This window comes from Nannobrachium achirus (genome assembly GCF_963921795.1).
Source record: "Nannobrachium achirus genome assembly, chromosome: 6".
Classification (NCBI taxonomy): Eukaryota; Metazoa; Chordata; class Actinopteri; order Myctophiformes; family Myctophidae; genus Nannobrachium; species Nannobrachium achirus.
In genome coordinates, this window is record NC_137815.1 from 910,288 (window position 1) to 925,287 (window position 15,000).

At 42.2% G+C, this 15,000-nt stretch overlaps 1 protein-coding gene across 1 annotated transcript in view; it reads left to right on the forward strand.

Moving 5' to 3' along the window:
• The window catches only part of ptprt (protein tyrosine phosphatase receptor type T), a gene marked incomplete at its 3' end in the record, with an annotated part of 244,184 nt that overhangs the window by 186,810 nt on the left and 42,374 nt on the right, over positions 1 to 15,000 (forward strand). The window contains exons 22-24 of the mRNA XM_080727378.1: positions 3,872 to 3,964; positions 5,129 to 5,223; positions 9,330 to 9,417. Coding sequence (XP_080583504.1) covers positions 3,872 to 3,964; positions 5,129 to 5,223; positions 9,330 to 9,417 — 276 coding nt within the window. The remainder of the gene's footprint in view (positions 1 to 3,871; positions 3,965 to 5,128; positions 5,224 to 9,329; positions 9,418 to 15,000) is intronic.

Sequence of the window (15,000 nt, forward strand, 5' to 3'; positions counted from 1 at the left end):
GTGTCTTCGCCCCAGTCATGTTGCCAGACCTTAGCAACATGCATGGTGCATTTATTTTCTTTTCTTTATTTTATTATAGGCCTATATATTTTTTTTGTTAGAAGTACATTTTATTTGTTTCCCCTGTTATGGCAGCTGCAGTGGCGTCAGTTCAGAAAAAGCTAAGGTATGGCAACATGACTGGTGTCTTGCACGCGTGTGCTCGACACTAGTCATGTTGCCATACCTTAGCAACAGGCGTGACACATTTTATTTTCCCCCCGTTTCTACGGTTTCTTGTGCTGGATATAGCAGCCTGGAACGGTTGTTCAAGTGCAGCTAAACATGGCATGTTAGTAAACGTGCCACAATTAACAATAATGCATTGCACCTGTGCAGCTGACCTGCGGAAGCTGGGAATATACCATTCTGACAACATGGGGAGAATACAAGTGTGGAGAATATAATTATAATAACTTGTTAAAGTGACCATTATGTAAAATGTTGCATTTGTAGTTATTTTACTGTAATTTAACAACATAATAACCAGAACAGATAGACAAAGAGACATTCATGGATTTATATTTAAAAGTAACTTTTATTTTCCCCCCTGGACCCAGGGTATGGCAGCATACCCAATTGACGCCCCTGGGCAGCTGCCATACCTTGCCGTACCCAATTGACGCCTCTGAGAGACAGACAGAAAGTGAGACACAGATAGACAGACAGACTGACAGGAATAGAGAGATCAAAGGAATAAAGAAAGAGACAGCGGCAGAGGATTGGAGGGAAGCTCTGGAGTGAGCCTGGCTTATTTCTTATGGTTCTCTCTCTCTGTGTGTGTGTGTGTGTGTGTGTGTGTGTGTGTGTGTGTGTGTGTGTGTGTGTGTGTGTGTGTGTGTGTGTGTGCGCACACTGCCTTTGTGAACCGGCTCAGGGATTCTTCCTAGCTCAGGTATTTTCACAGCTATGGAAATGGGATGTACACACACACACACGTACACGCACGCACACCCACACACTTACACACACATGCACGCGCACAGACCCAGGTGTGCGCACTCCGGGTGACTCGGCGGTGAGCGAGCGCTGTATTAGCATTGATGTGACAGTAATCCGCGAGCTCAGTAGAACGCTAGCACAGCTGTCTGCCGCTTCATGTGCGAAACACACTTGTATTCTCCGCCGTGATGGATGTGAAGAGGTCACTCTGCAGCAGGCGCGCGCCCGCGAGCGTGTGTGTGTGTGTGAGCGTCTATTATGTTACTATATTTGCGAGGACCAGTTTCCTGTCCTGGTCCTCGCAAGGGAAATTGTCAATTTTTAGAGTCCGGTTTGCGCTTAGAAAAAAAAACATGCAGGTTGGCGTCAGTGGTGGAAAAAGTACTCACATTTTTACTTGGGTAAAAGTATCAATACTGCAATGTGGAAATACTCAGTTACAAGTGAAAGTCCAGAATCCAAAATGTACTTGAGTAAAAGTATGAAAGTTTTGGCATCAAAATGTACTTAAAGTACCAAAAGTAAAAGCACAAAATGTTTGAAAATAGCAGATCTATCTGCTCACACATTGTGAGCTTGTTGTCTCGTTCCCGGGAAATAGCTGATCCATAAGCTCACGCATTGTGAGCTTGTAGATCTTGCTTTATTTGGCCAAATGCATTCATGAAATCAGTGCCGTAAAATGGTCTCCAAAAGCCTAATAATACAAACCTGTGTGTGTGTGTGTGTGTGTGTGTGTGTGTGTGTGTGTGTGTGTGTGTGTGTGCGTGCGTGCGTGCGTGTGTGCGTGCGTGCGTGCGTGCATGTGTGTGTGCTTGTGTGCGTGCGTGCCTGCGTGCCTGTGTGGCTGTCTAAACCAAGGACAGGGTAGAGACGCTTAGAATTAAATCCCCTTTCCTGATTCTTATTCAAACTGAAAACTCCATTACACACACACACACACACACACACACACACACACACACACACACACACACACACACACACACACACACACACACACACACACTACCGTAAATCCCATACTTTTCAGGATTCAAATTCACAAAACAGTTTCACAGATCTTCTGTATTTGTTTTGTGTCCCCACTGGTTGATGGTGTTTGATTTGTCTTGTTCATTCTTATTGGATATTTTATGTATGCATTTTGGAACTTGCGGACCAACCTTGAAAACGATCTACAAACTCACAATGCAACACATTTTGAGCTTTTAGATCTATGTTTGTGTGATACTGTACAGTATTATGAATAAGCATAGGAATAAAAATACAAACATAATTTTTTTAAATATGGAGATAACGTATTGTATATACTAGTGAGACGCCTCAGGGCGACATGCGACCTCGCCCTAAAGGGAGACATCGCGCCAATTCTTGGCCATCTGGCCAGTGATGTATATCACACCAGTTACCCATATATGGAGACCCCCCATATGGAGATATGCTGTGAGAGCCCAAACATGCTTACTCAGTTATTCGTCATGTGAAAGTCCTATGATGTCTATGACATCTGACATCATGCCCTTTTATGCCCATACATGGAGATCCCTGTCTATAGAACCAGCCATACAGATATGGGCTGTCTTGGCCATCGATGTCTTGGATTATGTTAGTGTGGTATGTGGCCAATGTGGCCTCCATATATGGGCATTCCCATATGAAGTCCTGTTAGATATGGGCTTAATATTGATGACATCAGGGAACAGGGAATAAAAGGGATTATGTTAGTGTGACATCACAGTGAAGCAAACCCATTCTGTTAAGAGTGGTTCCCCTGACATCAAACTGATGTCACATGTGATGTCACAGCGATGTGTCAGGGGAACCACAGTGTCAGGCGTTAGAGACAGACAGACAGACAGACAGACAGACAGACAGACAGACAGACAGACAGACAGACAGACAGAGATACGGTCAAGCTGTGACCGTTCACATACTAAACTGCGACCTACGGTCGTAATAAATAAATAGCCTATACATTACCATACTTTCGAAAGACCTGTAAGGTCGGAAAATAAACTTTATTTAGAGCCCGAAACGAGCAAGCGTTTTCCAAACGTACACAGACCTATATGTTTATATGCTACAGAATGATTGTAAAACTAGTCAGATTGAAAAACATTGACACAAATTATGTCCATATATGGACATTCCCAGAAATGTGTCGAACGATCAGTTGCCCAGAGGCAGCAAAGCAGTTTAAGGTGGATTGTTGTGTACAGTGAAAAAAGAAAGACACAAAAATATATACATAAAGTGTCAAAAACGCTCACAAGTGTCACATCACCACACAAATAGCAAAAACGTAAAGCACAACCCAGTTCAGATCAATGCAGTGCCAAACATAACGTGTCCAAATGGTAGTCAGTTCTACACAAGTATCTCCCACCATGTAAAAACACAATACTCAATGTCAAAGGCAAAATACTCAATACTAACAACACAACACAAAATTGCAGAGCTAAAAAAACAAACAAAAAAAACACGAAGAGTGACACAGTAAAAATGCCACATGAACCCTCCCTGGAAAGGGTCCTTAGTTACAGTTGTCAGTCTTAGGTTACAGTTACTTACTTGTGAAGTGACCGTTTGCACGGACCATAATATGGGCATTCCCAGATGTGCACTTAATATTGATGACATCAGGGCTTGGCCACGGACCCTAGCGTGACACGGAGGTGTGACACACAGACGCACGGACATGACCTGCAGGTTTTCATACTAAATGCGACTCGGTCACTGTCTTTCGGTACACCACAGTTAACACGTCCCTGTCTCTGTCCGTCTCTCTCTCTCTCACTCCCTACCTGTCTGTCTCTGTGTCTCCTCCTGTCTCTCTCTCACTCCCTACCTGTCTGTCTCTGTGTCTCCACCTGTCTCTCTGTCACAGACAGCAGTCAGCCGTCTCTCTCAGCGCCCTCCCTGACTCTGCAGAGTTTCCCCTATGGAGGCTGTGAGACTGTCGAGCTGTCATATCAAAGTGGTACGCGCTCGCTCGCACGCACGCACGCACATACGCACACACTTAGGGCTGTCACAATTATTACATAATCGTCTAATCATGATTATTTGACATTATCGCAATTATTTTGTCATAATCGTGAATGTTGAAAAATGTCCGAAATAGTGGAAATAGCAGATCTACAAGCTCACAACGTTGTGAGCTTGTAGATCGGCTATTTCCACTATCAAAGTAATTGTTTTAAGTAGTAAGTTGTCAAATATGTCAGTAATTTATTTGTGTATTTAGGTTATGTGTCATATCTGCCATGTGCAATTTCAAAGCCTAAAAGCCAAACAGAAATGTAATTATCAACGACAAAAACACAATTAAATCCTTAATCGCCAATTATTTGAGTGACAATTAATCGTCCTGTAAAATGTCATATCGTGACAGCCCTACACACACTGCCAGAGTCTTGGTTTAGCTGTGATCCTAGAGCGGTGGTTCTGAACCTTTTCAGGCCCGCCAACTTCTTCCCAATGGCCGGACATGTGACGTTTTGAAATGTAGCACATCTGTAGCTTGTTGATTACTTTTGATGCAGGAAGGTTCTATGTTTTTGTTTCTTTCTATTTTCATAAAAAAAGTGACAGCTGCTGAAAGTTGGGGTCCCATTAACTTAACTATACATTATAAAACCCACCAAACTATATATGCTTTAAGTAGTATGTAAGGGGTCAAACAGAGGTTTTTCATGATTCTGAATCCATTGCAAGCATTTATTTTGCACAAAAAAAAAAAAAAAAAAAAAAAAAATCTTGGGCAAAAAAAAGGCCTCACAACACTATAGTTTAGTGATGAGTCATCACTTTTCACAGTTTTGTGGAAGCCAACTTCACCCCAAGGAATGTTTTTCGTGCAAAACAAATGCTTGTAATGGATTCAGAATCATGAAAAACCCCTAGTTTGACCCCTCACATGCTACTTAAAGCATATTTATTTTGGTGTGTTATAGTATAAGTTAATAGGACCCCAACTTTCAGCAGCTGTCACGGATTCTCCTAGGGAAACTGAATTTCAGTCTTTGTGGGATGTGTTACTAGACACCTCTACAAACACATTGGTGAAGATATTTTTTGGTAAGGAATTTATTCCAGGACCTTTTAAGATATCCCCCGACTATCTCTCTGTCTTCTCTTCCAGGTCAGATCCAGCCTGCTATCCGGGTAGCAGACTTGCTCCAACACATCACCCAGATGAAGTGTGGTCAGGGCTATGGCTTCAAAGAGGAGTACGAGGTTAGAGAATTACCTTAGGAATCACTGTCACAATTACTTTTAGCCCCATATAGAGCATCGCAGCGGAAGTGGTTTACTGGGGTCTCTTGAAAATCGCCCATTAATTTTCCCAATAGACTTTTACAAAAATATTTATAACAATTATGTTAAGCCTCGAACCAAGCCATCCAGGATGGCAGTGAATCATGACCATGAGACCTTTGTTTCTATGAAAAGAACGTTTTGAAAATCGCTAAACAAAGGGTATTTATTAAATGTATTATATCAAATAATGTAATATTAAAATATGTTTTCACATAGGATCAAAGGTCATGATTCATTCTGGATGGCTTGGTTCGAGGCTTAACATAATTGTTATAAATATTTTTGTAAAAGTCTATGGGGAAAATGAATGGGCGATTTTTAAGTGACCCCAGTAAACCACTTCCGCTGCGATGCTCTATAGAACCTCACCCTCCGCTGCATACTGTTGTGCACCGAGATGAGGTCCTTTCACCGGGCTGCAGTAGAATGCCTCCACGCCGAGGTAGATCACCCTTTTACCCAAATTGTATCCAAAAAGTAAAGGTAGTTCCACGCTCCCAGAGTATGATTTTCCATCCTACGGTACATAAAACATGCCCTTCTGCAGGCACGTGCACACATACTGTAGACATCAAAGGGTGCTTGAGCACCTGCCCTTTTGGCCGTCAGAGAAAAAGTGCCCTTCCGGCCACAAGGGGCGCTAAAGTGCCAGAAATTTCTCCATAGACCTTCTTTATAGCTTTCGTCGACCCTCTCCCAACTGGCTTGTGTTTTCACTCCAGTCAATGCTATGGGTGACGAGAGGAAGCTAGCTGACACATAGCCAAAATGCTAACCCATTTAGAAGCCCGATCTAAAGCTATTTCAGCCGCAAAAAACTTTCTCTTTGGGTCTGGGAACACAATCCGGAGAAAATCCTGTCTAAAGATGTGATTTATTATTGGAGTGGGCGGCGCGATGCGGCCGTTAGCGCGAATACGGCCCGTGGATGGCCGAGTCTAAGTCCCGGGCATGGATGGACGTCTAGACCGGGGCTTCGTTGAGGCCTCCGATTAAATAATTCATTTTATTAAATATCCCGGACATGTTCGGGATAGGCACCCTGGAATACGTCCCGGTACCGGTACCGGTACCGGGACGTATTCCAGGGTGCCTATCCCTATTTTTTTGGGGGGCTCTAAACTTTATTTTAAACCATTTTCAATGGAATAAATCGTCGGAGCATCTAGCGTCTCTCGTTGGTGAGCGCTGGGTGAGCCGGGACCACCCACGTTGCTCCAAGCAGCTCGGGGTAAGTAAAATAGCAAATAAAAAATTGTTTTTGATCCCGAACATCCCGAACATGTTCGGGATAGGCACTTAAAGGGTTAACATGGTGAAGAAAAGAAACGCAAAAGCCGCCTCCAATCTCCATGCCCTACTATACTAGAAAGCAACATGCAATAGAATTGCCCTTTCTTACTCTCCTGTACAGTACTGTACTGTATTGGAATGCATCATTTTATGTTGAATTAATTGCCCGCCCGCGCCCCCACAGTGCCGTGCAGTGCGCGCAGCCGCACACAGAATTATAGCTGATCTACAAGCTCACAACGCGCTGCGACGCGACGCCTTGTGAGCCTTACATGGAAGCTGTGTAATTATATGTCTGTCTGTCTGTTGTCCTGTTTGTATTAGAGATGCGTGCGTGCGTGCGTGCGTGCGTGCGTGCGTGCGTGCGTGCGTGCGTGCGTAACTAGGTCATGTGACTCATATCTCCGTCTGAAAGTGAGAGCTGTTGTCTCTTTAAGCTTTTAATGGACTCAATTCACTGTCCACTGGGAGCGTGTGTCTGTGTGTGTGTGTGTGTGTGTGTGTGTGTGTGTGTGTGTGTGCGCGCGTGTGTGCGTGTGTGTGTGTGTGTGTGTGTGTGTGTGTGTGTGTGTGTGTGTGTGTGTGTGTGTGTGTGTGTGTGCGTGTGTGTGTCCTTGTGTGTGTGTGCATTGTCTAAAACAGTCCAGTGTCCATATGGCAACCTATGTGGTTTGGGGTTTGAAACAAACACGCATACGCAAACACACGCATGCATGCGCAGTTGCGCACACACATATGCACACAAACACCAAACACACACACACACACACACACACACACACGCACGTTTATTAATGCTATACTTCTGAGGACATCAGTGGTTCAGTACGGCAATGTTAAGAATTCCAATATTAAACAAAACAGAAAAACCTTGAAAATGTATGCAAATCGTTGAATGCATTTATTTACTAGTAAGACGCCTCAGGGCGACATGCGACGAGGTCGCGCCAATTCTTGGCCATCTGGCCAGTGATGTATATCGGACTAGTTACCCATATATGGAGACCCCTGCATGATAGTCAACAATGTGATGTCAGAACATGTCCATATATGGGCATTACCAAATATGGGCATTCCCAGATATGCCCTTAATATTGATGACATCGGGACAGGGATCTCCATAGGCCTATAGCGGGATGCAAGTGTGACTAGTGATGACATCAGCGATCTCCATTTATGGGCATAAAAGGGACATCAAGGCAGAGCATGATGTCAGAGCGGCAAACCCATTCTGTTAAGAGTGGTTCCCCTGACATCACAGTGACATCAGAGCATGATGTCAGAGCGACAAACCCATAGAACCACAGACAAACCCATAGAACCACAGACAAACCCATAGAACCACAGACAAACCCATAGAACCACAGACAAACCCATAGAACCACAGTGTACATATCACGTCTACACGGACATGGGCAAGCTGTGACATTTCTCATGGTAAACTGCAACCTTCGGTCGCAATTAACTCAGGTCTTTTGCTTCTGTGGGTCCCTGGAACAAAACATATTTTGAATTGGGGATTGTGAAGGTCGCGTAAGGCGACCATGATTGGAGGAAGGCCCCACTCTCTCCTGATTGGAGGAAAACCTGTCACCCAACAGTATTGGTGGAGCAACTGAAACAGGCGATAAGGCTTAAAGGAGCTATAGTCAACTTTTTCATTGTAGGGCCGACACTTTGTTTACATCCTAGTCTATAGACTAGAATGTAAACAAAGTGTCGGTCTGACAATGGCCAAAATGATTATTTTATCATTATTTTACGCTTTTTGTGGTCATTTTTGAATAGAAACACATATATGAAGCGTATTTTTTTATAAAATATTTTCGAAACATTATTTTTGTTTTAGCATCCGTTTTTCAAGAAAAAGTTGACTGTAGCTCCTTTAAGTCCAAATATGGACCAAGCACTCTTAGTAATTAGTAATTAAATCACTTAATCTTTAAGATTAAGTTGAAAATTGTGTTCTGTTTAACCATCTAGACCGGGTACACCGGGGCATTATTACCTACCATTATGTTATGCTTTAGCTATTAAATAAAAATAGCAGATCTACAAGCTCGCAGCTTGGCACTCAGTGCCGCACTGCGAGCTTGTAGATCTGCTATTTTTTTTTTTAACCGTGAACATTTGCATTTTGTCTTGATTTTTACCCGATTCTATCCACCTGTTTCCGCAAGAATTTATTGTAGCATTATTTGCGGGACACTTCTGGTTAACAGCAGACATACAATCACGTGGTGTCGCAGATGCAACCGTTGCGGCTCCGGAAGCTGCCTGCACATTCTGCGCAATGCATGATGGGATGTTGGAAAGTTGTGGATAAGTGTCTTCTAAAGTTTTTTTTTTTTTCTTCTTTTTTTAAGCACACGTTCCTACGTGTCAGTGGTTCTCAAACTCTTTCATGTCAAGGACCACGAGAATTATATGTATTTGGCGGCCGACCCCGTCTCAAAATATTTTGTATCAGGGACCCCCTAGGAGCAAATATTTGAGTTAGAAATGTTCACTTTAAAAAGATATATTCAAAGACCTGCAAAAAAAAAGATCATGATTTAAAAAAAAAATAGCAGCTTGTATATGCTATTTGTCAATAGTTAAAGCATTAAATAATTCTAGGCCTAAATGAGTTAAAAATAAATCATAATCATGTGTGTGTGTGTGTGTGTGTGTGTGTGTGTGTGTGCACGTGTGTGTGTGTGCGTGCGTGCGTGCGTGCGTGTGTGTAGGGTTTGGCAGAAGGACAAACAGCTCCGTGGGAGACAGCTCAGAAGGAGGAAAACCGCAACAAGAATCGATATGGAAACATCATCGCCTGTGAGTACCTCCTCTCCTCTCCTCTCCTCTCCTCTCCTCTCCTCTCCTCTCCTCTCCTCTCCTCTCCTCTCCTCTCCAGTGGCGTCAGTTCAGAAAAAGCTAAGGTATGGCAACATGACTGGTGTCTTGCACGCGCGCGAAGGCGCGTGTGCAAGACACCAAGACAAGACACCATACCTTAGCAACAGGCATGATTTATTTTAAGAACTATATTCTATTTTTCCCCCGCTAAATGCCAAGCTAAACTTGGCATGTTAGTAAACGTGCCACAATTAACAATAATGCATTGCACCTGTGCGGCTGACCTGCAGAACCTGGGAATATACCATTCTGTCAAGATGGGGAGAATACATGTGTGCAGAATATAATTATAATACCTTGTTAAAGTGATCATTTTGTTAAATTTTGCATTTGTAGTTATTTTACTGTAATTTAACAACATACTAACCAGCACAGATAGGCAAAGAGAGTAACTTTTATTTCCCCCCTGGACCCAGGGTATGGCAGCTGCATACCCCTGCCATACCCATGACGCCCCTCTCCTCTCCTCTCCTCTCCTCTCCTCTCCTCTCCTCTCCTCTCCTCTCCTCTCCTAACTATACTGCGTTTGAGTAATTTGTCCACAACTGGATAGTGTAGCCTCCCTGTGCGCGTGCACGTATGTTTTGTGCACGTTGAGTGGCAGAGCCCCCGGGCTTCTATTGTTGAAACACAATACTTGCAGATTGTTCCTTGCAACATTGTGTGCGCGTGTGTGCGTGCGCACAATAAGCTGACAGCCAACAAGAGTTGTGATAAATGTGTCATTAGAGAAAAAAAAGTTTAATTACAAGCCGAGTGTAATGATCCTGTCCATCCCACACACACACACACGCGCACGCACGCACGCACGCACGCACGCACGCACGCACGCACGCACGCACACACACACACACACACACACACACACACACACACACTAGGGATGGGACGATAAGTATCATATCACTATTATTGTGACAAAAGAAATCGCGATTTACGATATTATCACGATAATCAAAATCCATTATCCTGGGGCAGAACATTTGCCAAAAAATAGCAGATCTACAAGCTCACAACGTGTCACGTTGTGAAGCGTTGTGAGCTTGTAGATCGGCTATTTTTTGGCAAAGACATTTGATAGAGAGTGAAAAAAAGACTTTATCAAGTACGTACTGTATATCATAAGTACCTTTTACCAATTCTAGAGGGTTTAAATGGTACTGGATATGCAGCTCAGCAAATAAAAGGTGAATTGATCCCAGTGCATGACGGAGGACGATTTCACGATAACATTAAATCTCCACGATACGATTATCGTGAGTGTTTTTCATCACGATAAATGATAATATCGCATATCGTCCCATCCCCAACACACACACACACACACACACACACACACACACACACACACACACGCATGTGCACGCGCACGCGCACACGCACGCGCACACAGGCACACAGGCACACACACACACAAAGTTGAATGGGGGATGAGGAATCACGCAGAGACCATTTACATTATGTGGGTGCGTGCCTGCGTGCCTGCGTACACTGGTGAGGGAATGTGTGTGTTCGTGCACGTTTTCAGGGAATCTGCTAATCTGCGATTCCTCTGTCCCTCCGTCCGTCTGTCCGTTTGTCAGTGCGTCCATCTGTCCGTGACTGATCTTCACATCAATAATATTTCACATTGTTTTTTGTCTATTTGTTTTTCTCTCTCTCAGAATGCGCTTCAGTAATTCTGTGAGGTTTCATCTTTGATCCAATAGAATCCATCTGAAAGCAGTTTCAATATGTTTTAACTTGTTTATCGTTCACATAACTTGATTTCCCCTCGGGCGCGAATCTATAAACTTTATAACGCAGCAAAAAAAATGTATTGTTATTCACTGAACATCTCAAAGGCTTTTTGGCTCATAAGACGCACATACACGCATGCACGCGCGCGCGCACACGCACACACACACACAGATGCACGCACACACACACGCACAACAGCCCATTCTCACCCTCTTCATCTGAACACTTTGGATGCATCTAGGGATGGGACGATAAGCGATATTATCGTTTATCGTGATAAAAAAACACTCACGATAATCGTATTGTGGAGATTTAATTCATCGTGATGTCGTTCTCCGTCATGCATTGGGATCAATTCACCTTTTATTTCCCGTGCTGCATATCAGGTACCACTTAAACCCTCTATTCACGTTATTCCTGGCCCCGCCCCCGGCTTCCTGTTCATATCCTGAAAGAGGCGGAGGCTGAAAAAGCTGGCCTGAAAAACATCATTTGGTTTCCTGTTGTCCTTGCATTAAAGTGTCAGTAGTTGGCGTTCTGGGCTCTGGGCTCTGCCATGTACCTAGGTTGCCATGTCTGCTTATAATAAGCAATTAGTGTCTTTAAAAAAAATAGTATAGTTGCTTATTGGGCTTACTTTCTAATATTTTATTTAAACTAGTGGTTCCCAAATCTTTTCATATCAAGGACCCCAGATTAACATTTTTGTCCACAGTCGCAGACCCCCATCTGAAAATATGTGGTGCCAGGGACCGGCACACAGATTTATGTTTAAAATGTTTCAAAAATATTCAAAATATCTTTTTTCCCACAATAGTTTTTAAATAGCAAATATACAAGCTCACAATATGTCGCAATGTGACACATTGTGAGCTTGCTGATCTGCTATTTTCAAATGTAAATGTAACGTAGTATAGCCTAGTTGCTTCTGTTGGACTTATTTCTTTGGCAAAATCTGGCAACAGACAATTCCCTGTCACTTCCTAACTTGGGATGAAGTGAAAAGACGTTTTGCCCTCTGTAAAAGAAAATGGCATCCTCCATAGAGAGGGCCAGGAATAACGTGAATAATTGGTAAAAGGTATATGATACAGTCCTTTTTCACGCCCTAGGATAATGCATTTTGATTATCGCGATAATATCGTAAATCGGGATTTCTTTTGTCACAATAATAATATTATAATCGTGATATGAAATGTTCATATCCTTCCATCCCTAGACGCAACAGTACTGCCAACACAGAGGACAACATCATTGGTCCATTTTAGGGTCAAGCCCACTTGGGCTTTGGTGTTGTCAGTGTTTTGATGTCACAAAGGCCAAACTCCAGGGCAGGAAGGAATAAAACAATGATTTCCACAGAAATAATGTACTCAACTCAAAGGTTGAGGATGATTACATTTTGATTAGTACAGGGGTCTTTAACGTTTTCAGGCCAAGGACCCCTTAGTTGAGAGAGAGGTGAAGCAGGGACCCCCCACAACTTTTTCATAGATTTCATATAGTTTCATTGTTTGACAGCACAATTGTTTGTGTAATAAATACATACATACATACATACATACATACATACATACATACATACATACATACATACATATTTACATACATACATACATACATACATACATACATACATACATACATACATACATACATACCGGTACATACATACATACATACATACATACATACATACATACATACATACATACATACATATTTACATACATACATACATACATACATACATACATACATACATACATACATACATACATACCGGTACGTACATACATACATACATACATACATACATACATACATACATACATATTTACATACATACATACATACATACATACATACATACATACATACATACATACATACATACCGGTACATACATACATACATACATACATACATACATACATACATACATACATACATACCGGTACATACATACATACATACATACATACATACATACATATTTACATACATACATACATACATACATACATACATACATACATACATACATACCGGTACATACATACATACATACATACATACATACATACATACATACATACATACATACATACCGGTACATACATACATACATACATACCGGTACATACATACATACATAAATACATAAAACACTTTTTTGGACACACCAACTTAGGCCTATTTGTGCTTTGTGATAAACAATTGCCTCAAGAAGATTTACAGTGCAATTAGTGTCATAAATCAGTGTAATATCACTTATATTTGTTTCGCACGTTGGCTTTGCAGGGCAGAATAGAGTACAGCACACAGGGAAAACAAAGCACAATACCTAAACACAAGAAAAGAGGTGCGAGATCTTTTTCAAGGCTGAGACTAAAACAATTTATTCCTTGGCTCTTCTATTACTGCACTAAGAGAATAGCAGCATTTTAGAGGACATTATGTGTTTGTATACTGAAGTGAATTGTGTATAAAGTGCAGCATTGCTATCAAGCAGTACAGGATACGTTGTCATTTGATTTTATTCGCTAGGGATGCTTCGGTTCAAGTGCTTTTACCCCCCTATTCTCACCCTCCATTTTCATCTCCCATTCCTTCCTTCCTGTGTGTGTGTGTGTGTGTGTGTGTGTGTGTGTGTGTGTGTGTGTGTGTGTGTGTGTGTGTGTGTGTGTGTGTGTGTGTGTGTGTGTGTGCGTGCGTGCGTGCGTGCGTGCGTGCGTGCGTGCGTGCGTGTGTGTGTGATAGCATTTTGACTTCTTTGACACAGCAGCCTGGGGGAACTCGGGAACTTAATAGCCTATTACACACTGTAATGCCCTCTGACACACACACGCACACACCCACGCACACAAGCAGGGGTGTCGCACCAAGTTCTGGGCCCTGGGTACAAGGATTCACTGCGGGCCCCCCATGAATGTTCTTCATAGGGGGAACTGGGAATGCATTATTACGCATTATTTTGTGCGTTATACAAGTGAAAAATACATACAAGTTTTTGAATATGTCAAATTCTTTTAAGTTTTTTTTTTATATGTTTCTTTGTTAGTTATGCTCAAACATTTTCATGTGAAGGACCCACAAAATGATATGTATTTGGCCAAGGACCCCCATCTCAAAATATTTAGTTCCAGGGACCCCCCCCCCCCCCCCCCCAGAAGCAAAATGTGAGTTATGTAACAAATATATATATTCAAAGATTTGCAAACATTTTCACGACTTTTCAAGAATAGCAGATCTACGAGCTCGCATCGCGGCACTTGGTGCCGCGCTGTGCACTTGTATATCTGCTATTTTTCAATAGCTAACGTATCAAACAATTATGGCCCCTCCATCTTGGGCTCTACACACTAAAAACGGCTGGGTTGAAAATAACCCGATCTGGGTTGTATTATAACCCACCCCTGGGTAACTATTGGACCTACCCAACAGTAGTAAATCTTACACAGAAAAATGGGTAGGTCCTTTCTACCCAGCACCGTAGTAAGATATTCTACCACATCCTGGGTAGATTTTTTTACTCAGCTCTGGGTCAACCACTATTTTTTAGTATATATTTTACCCACATGTGGGTAGTATATTTTACTCATCGTAAATGACCATGCTAATATTATTTGACATTAACATAAGATAAGATTTGTTTCAGGGTTTTTTTCTCAGATAATTTTTTCCAAGTATAGCAATATCAACATAAAGGTACATAATTGTAAATATATGCAACAATGTTGAAAGCTAAAATCAGAGTAG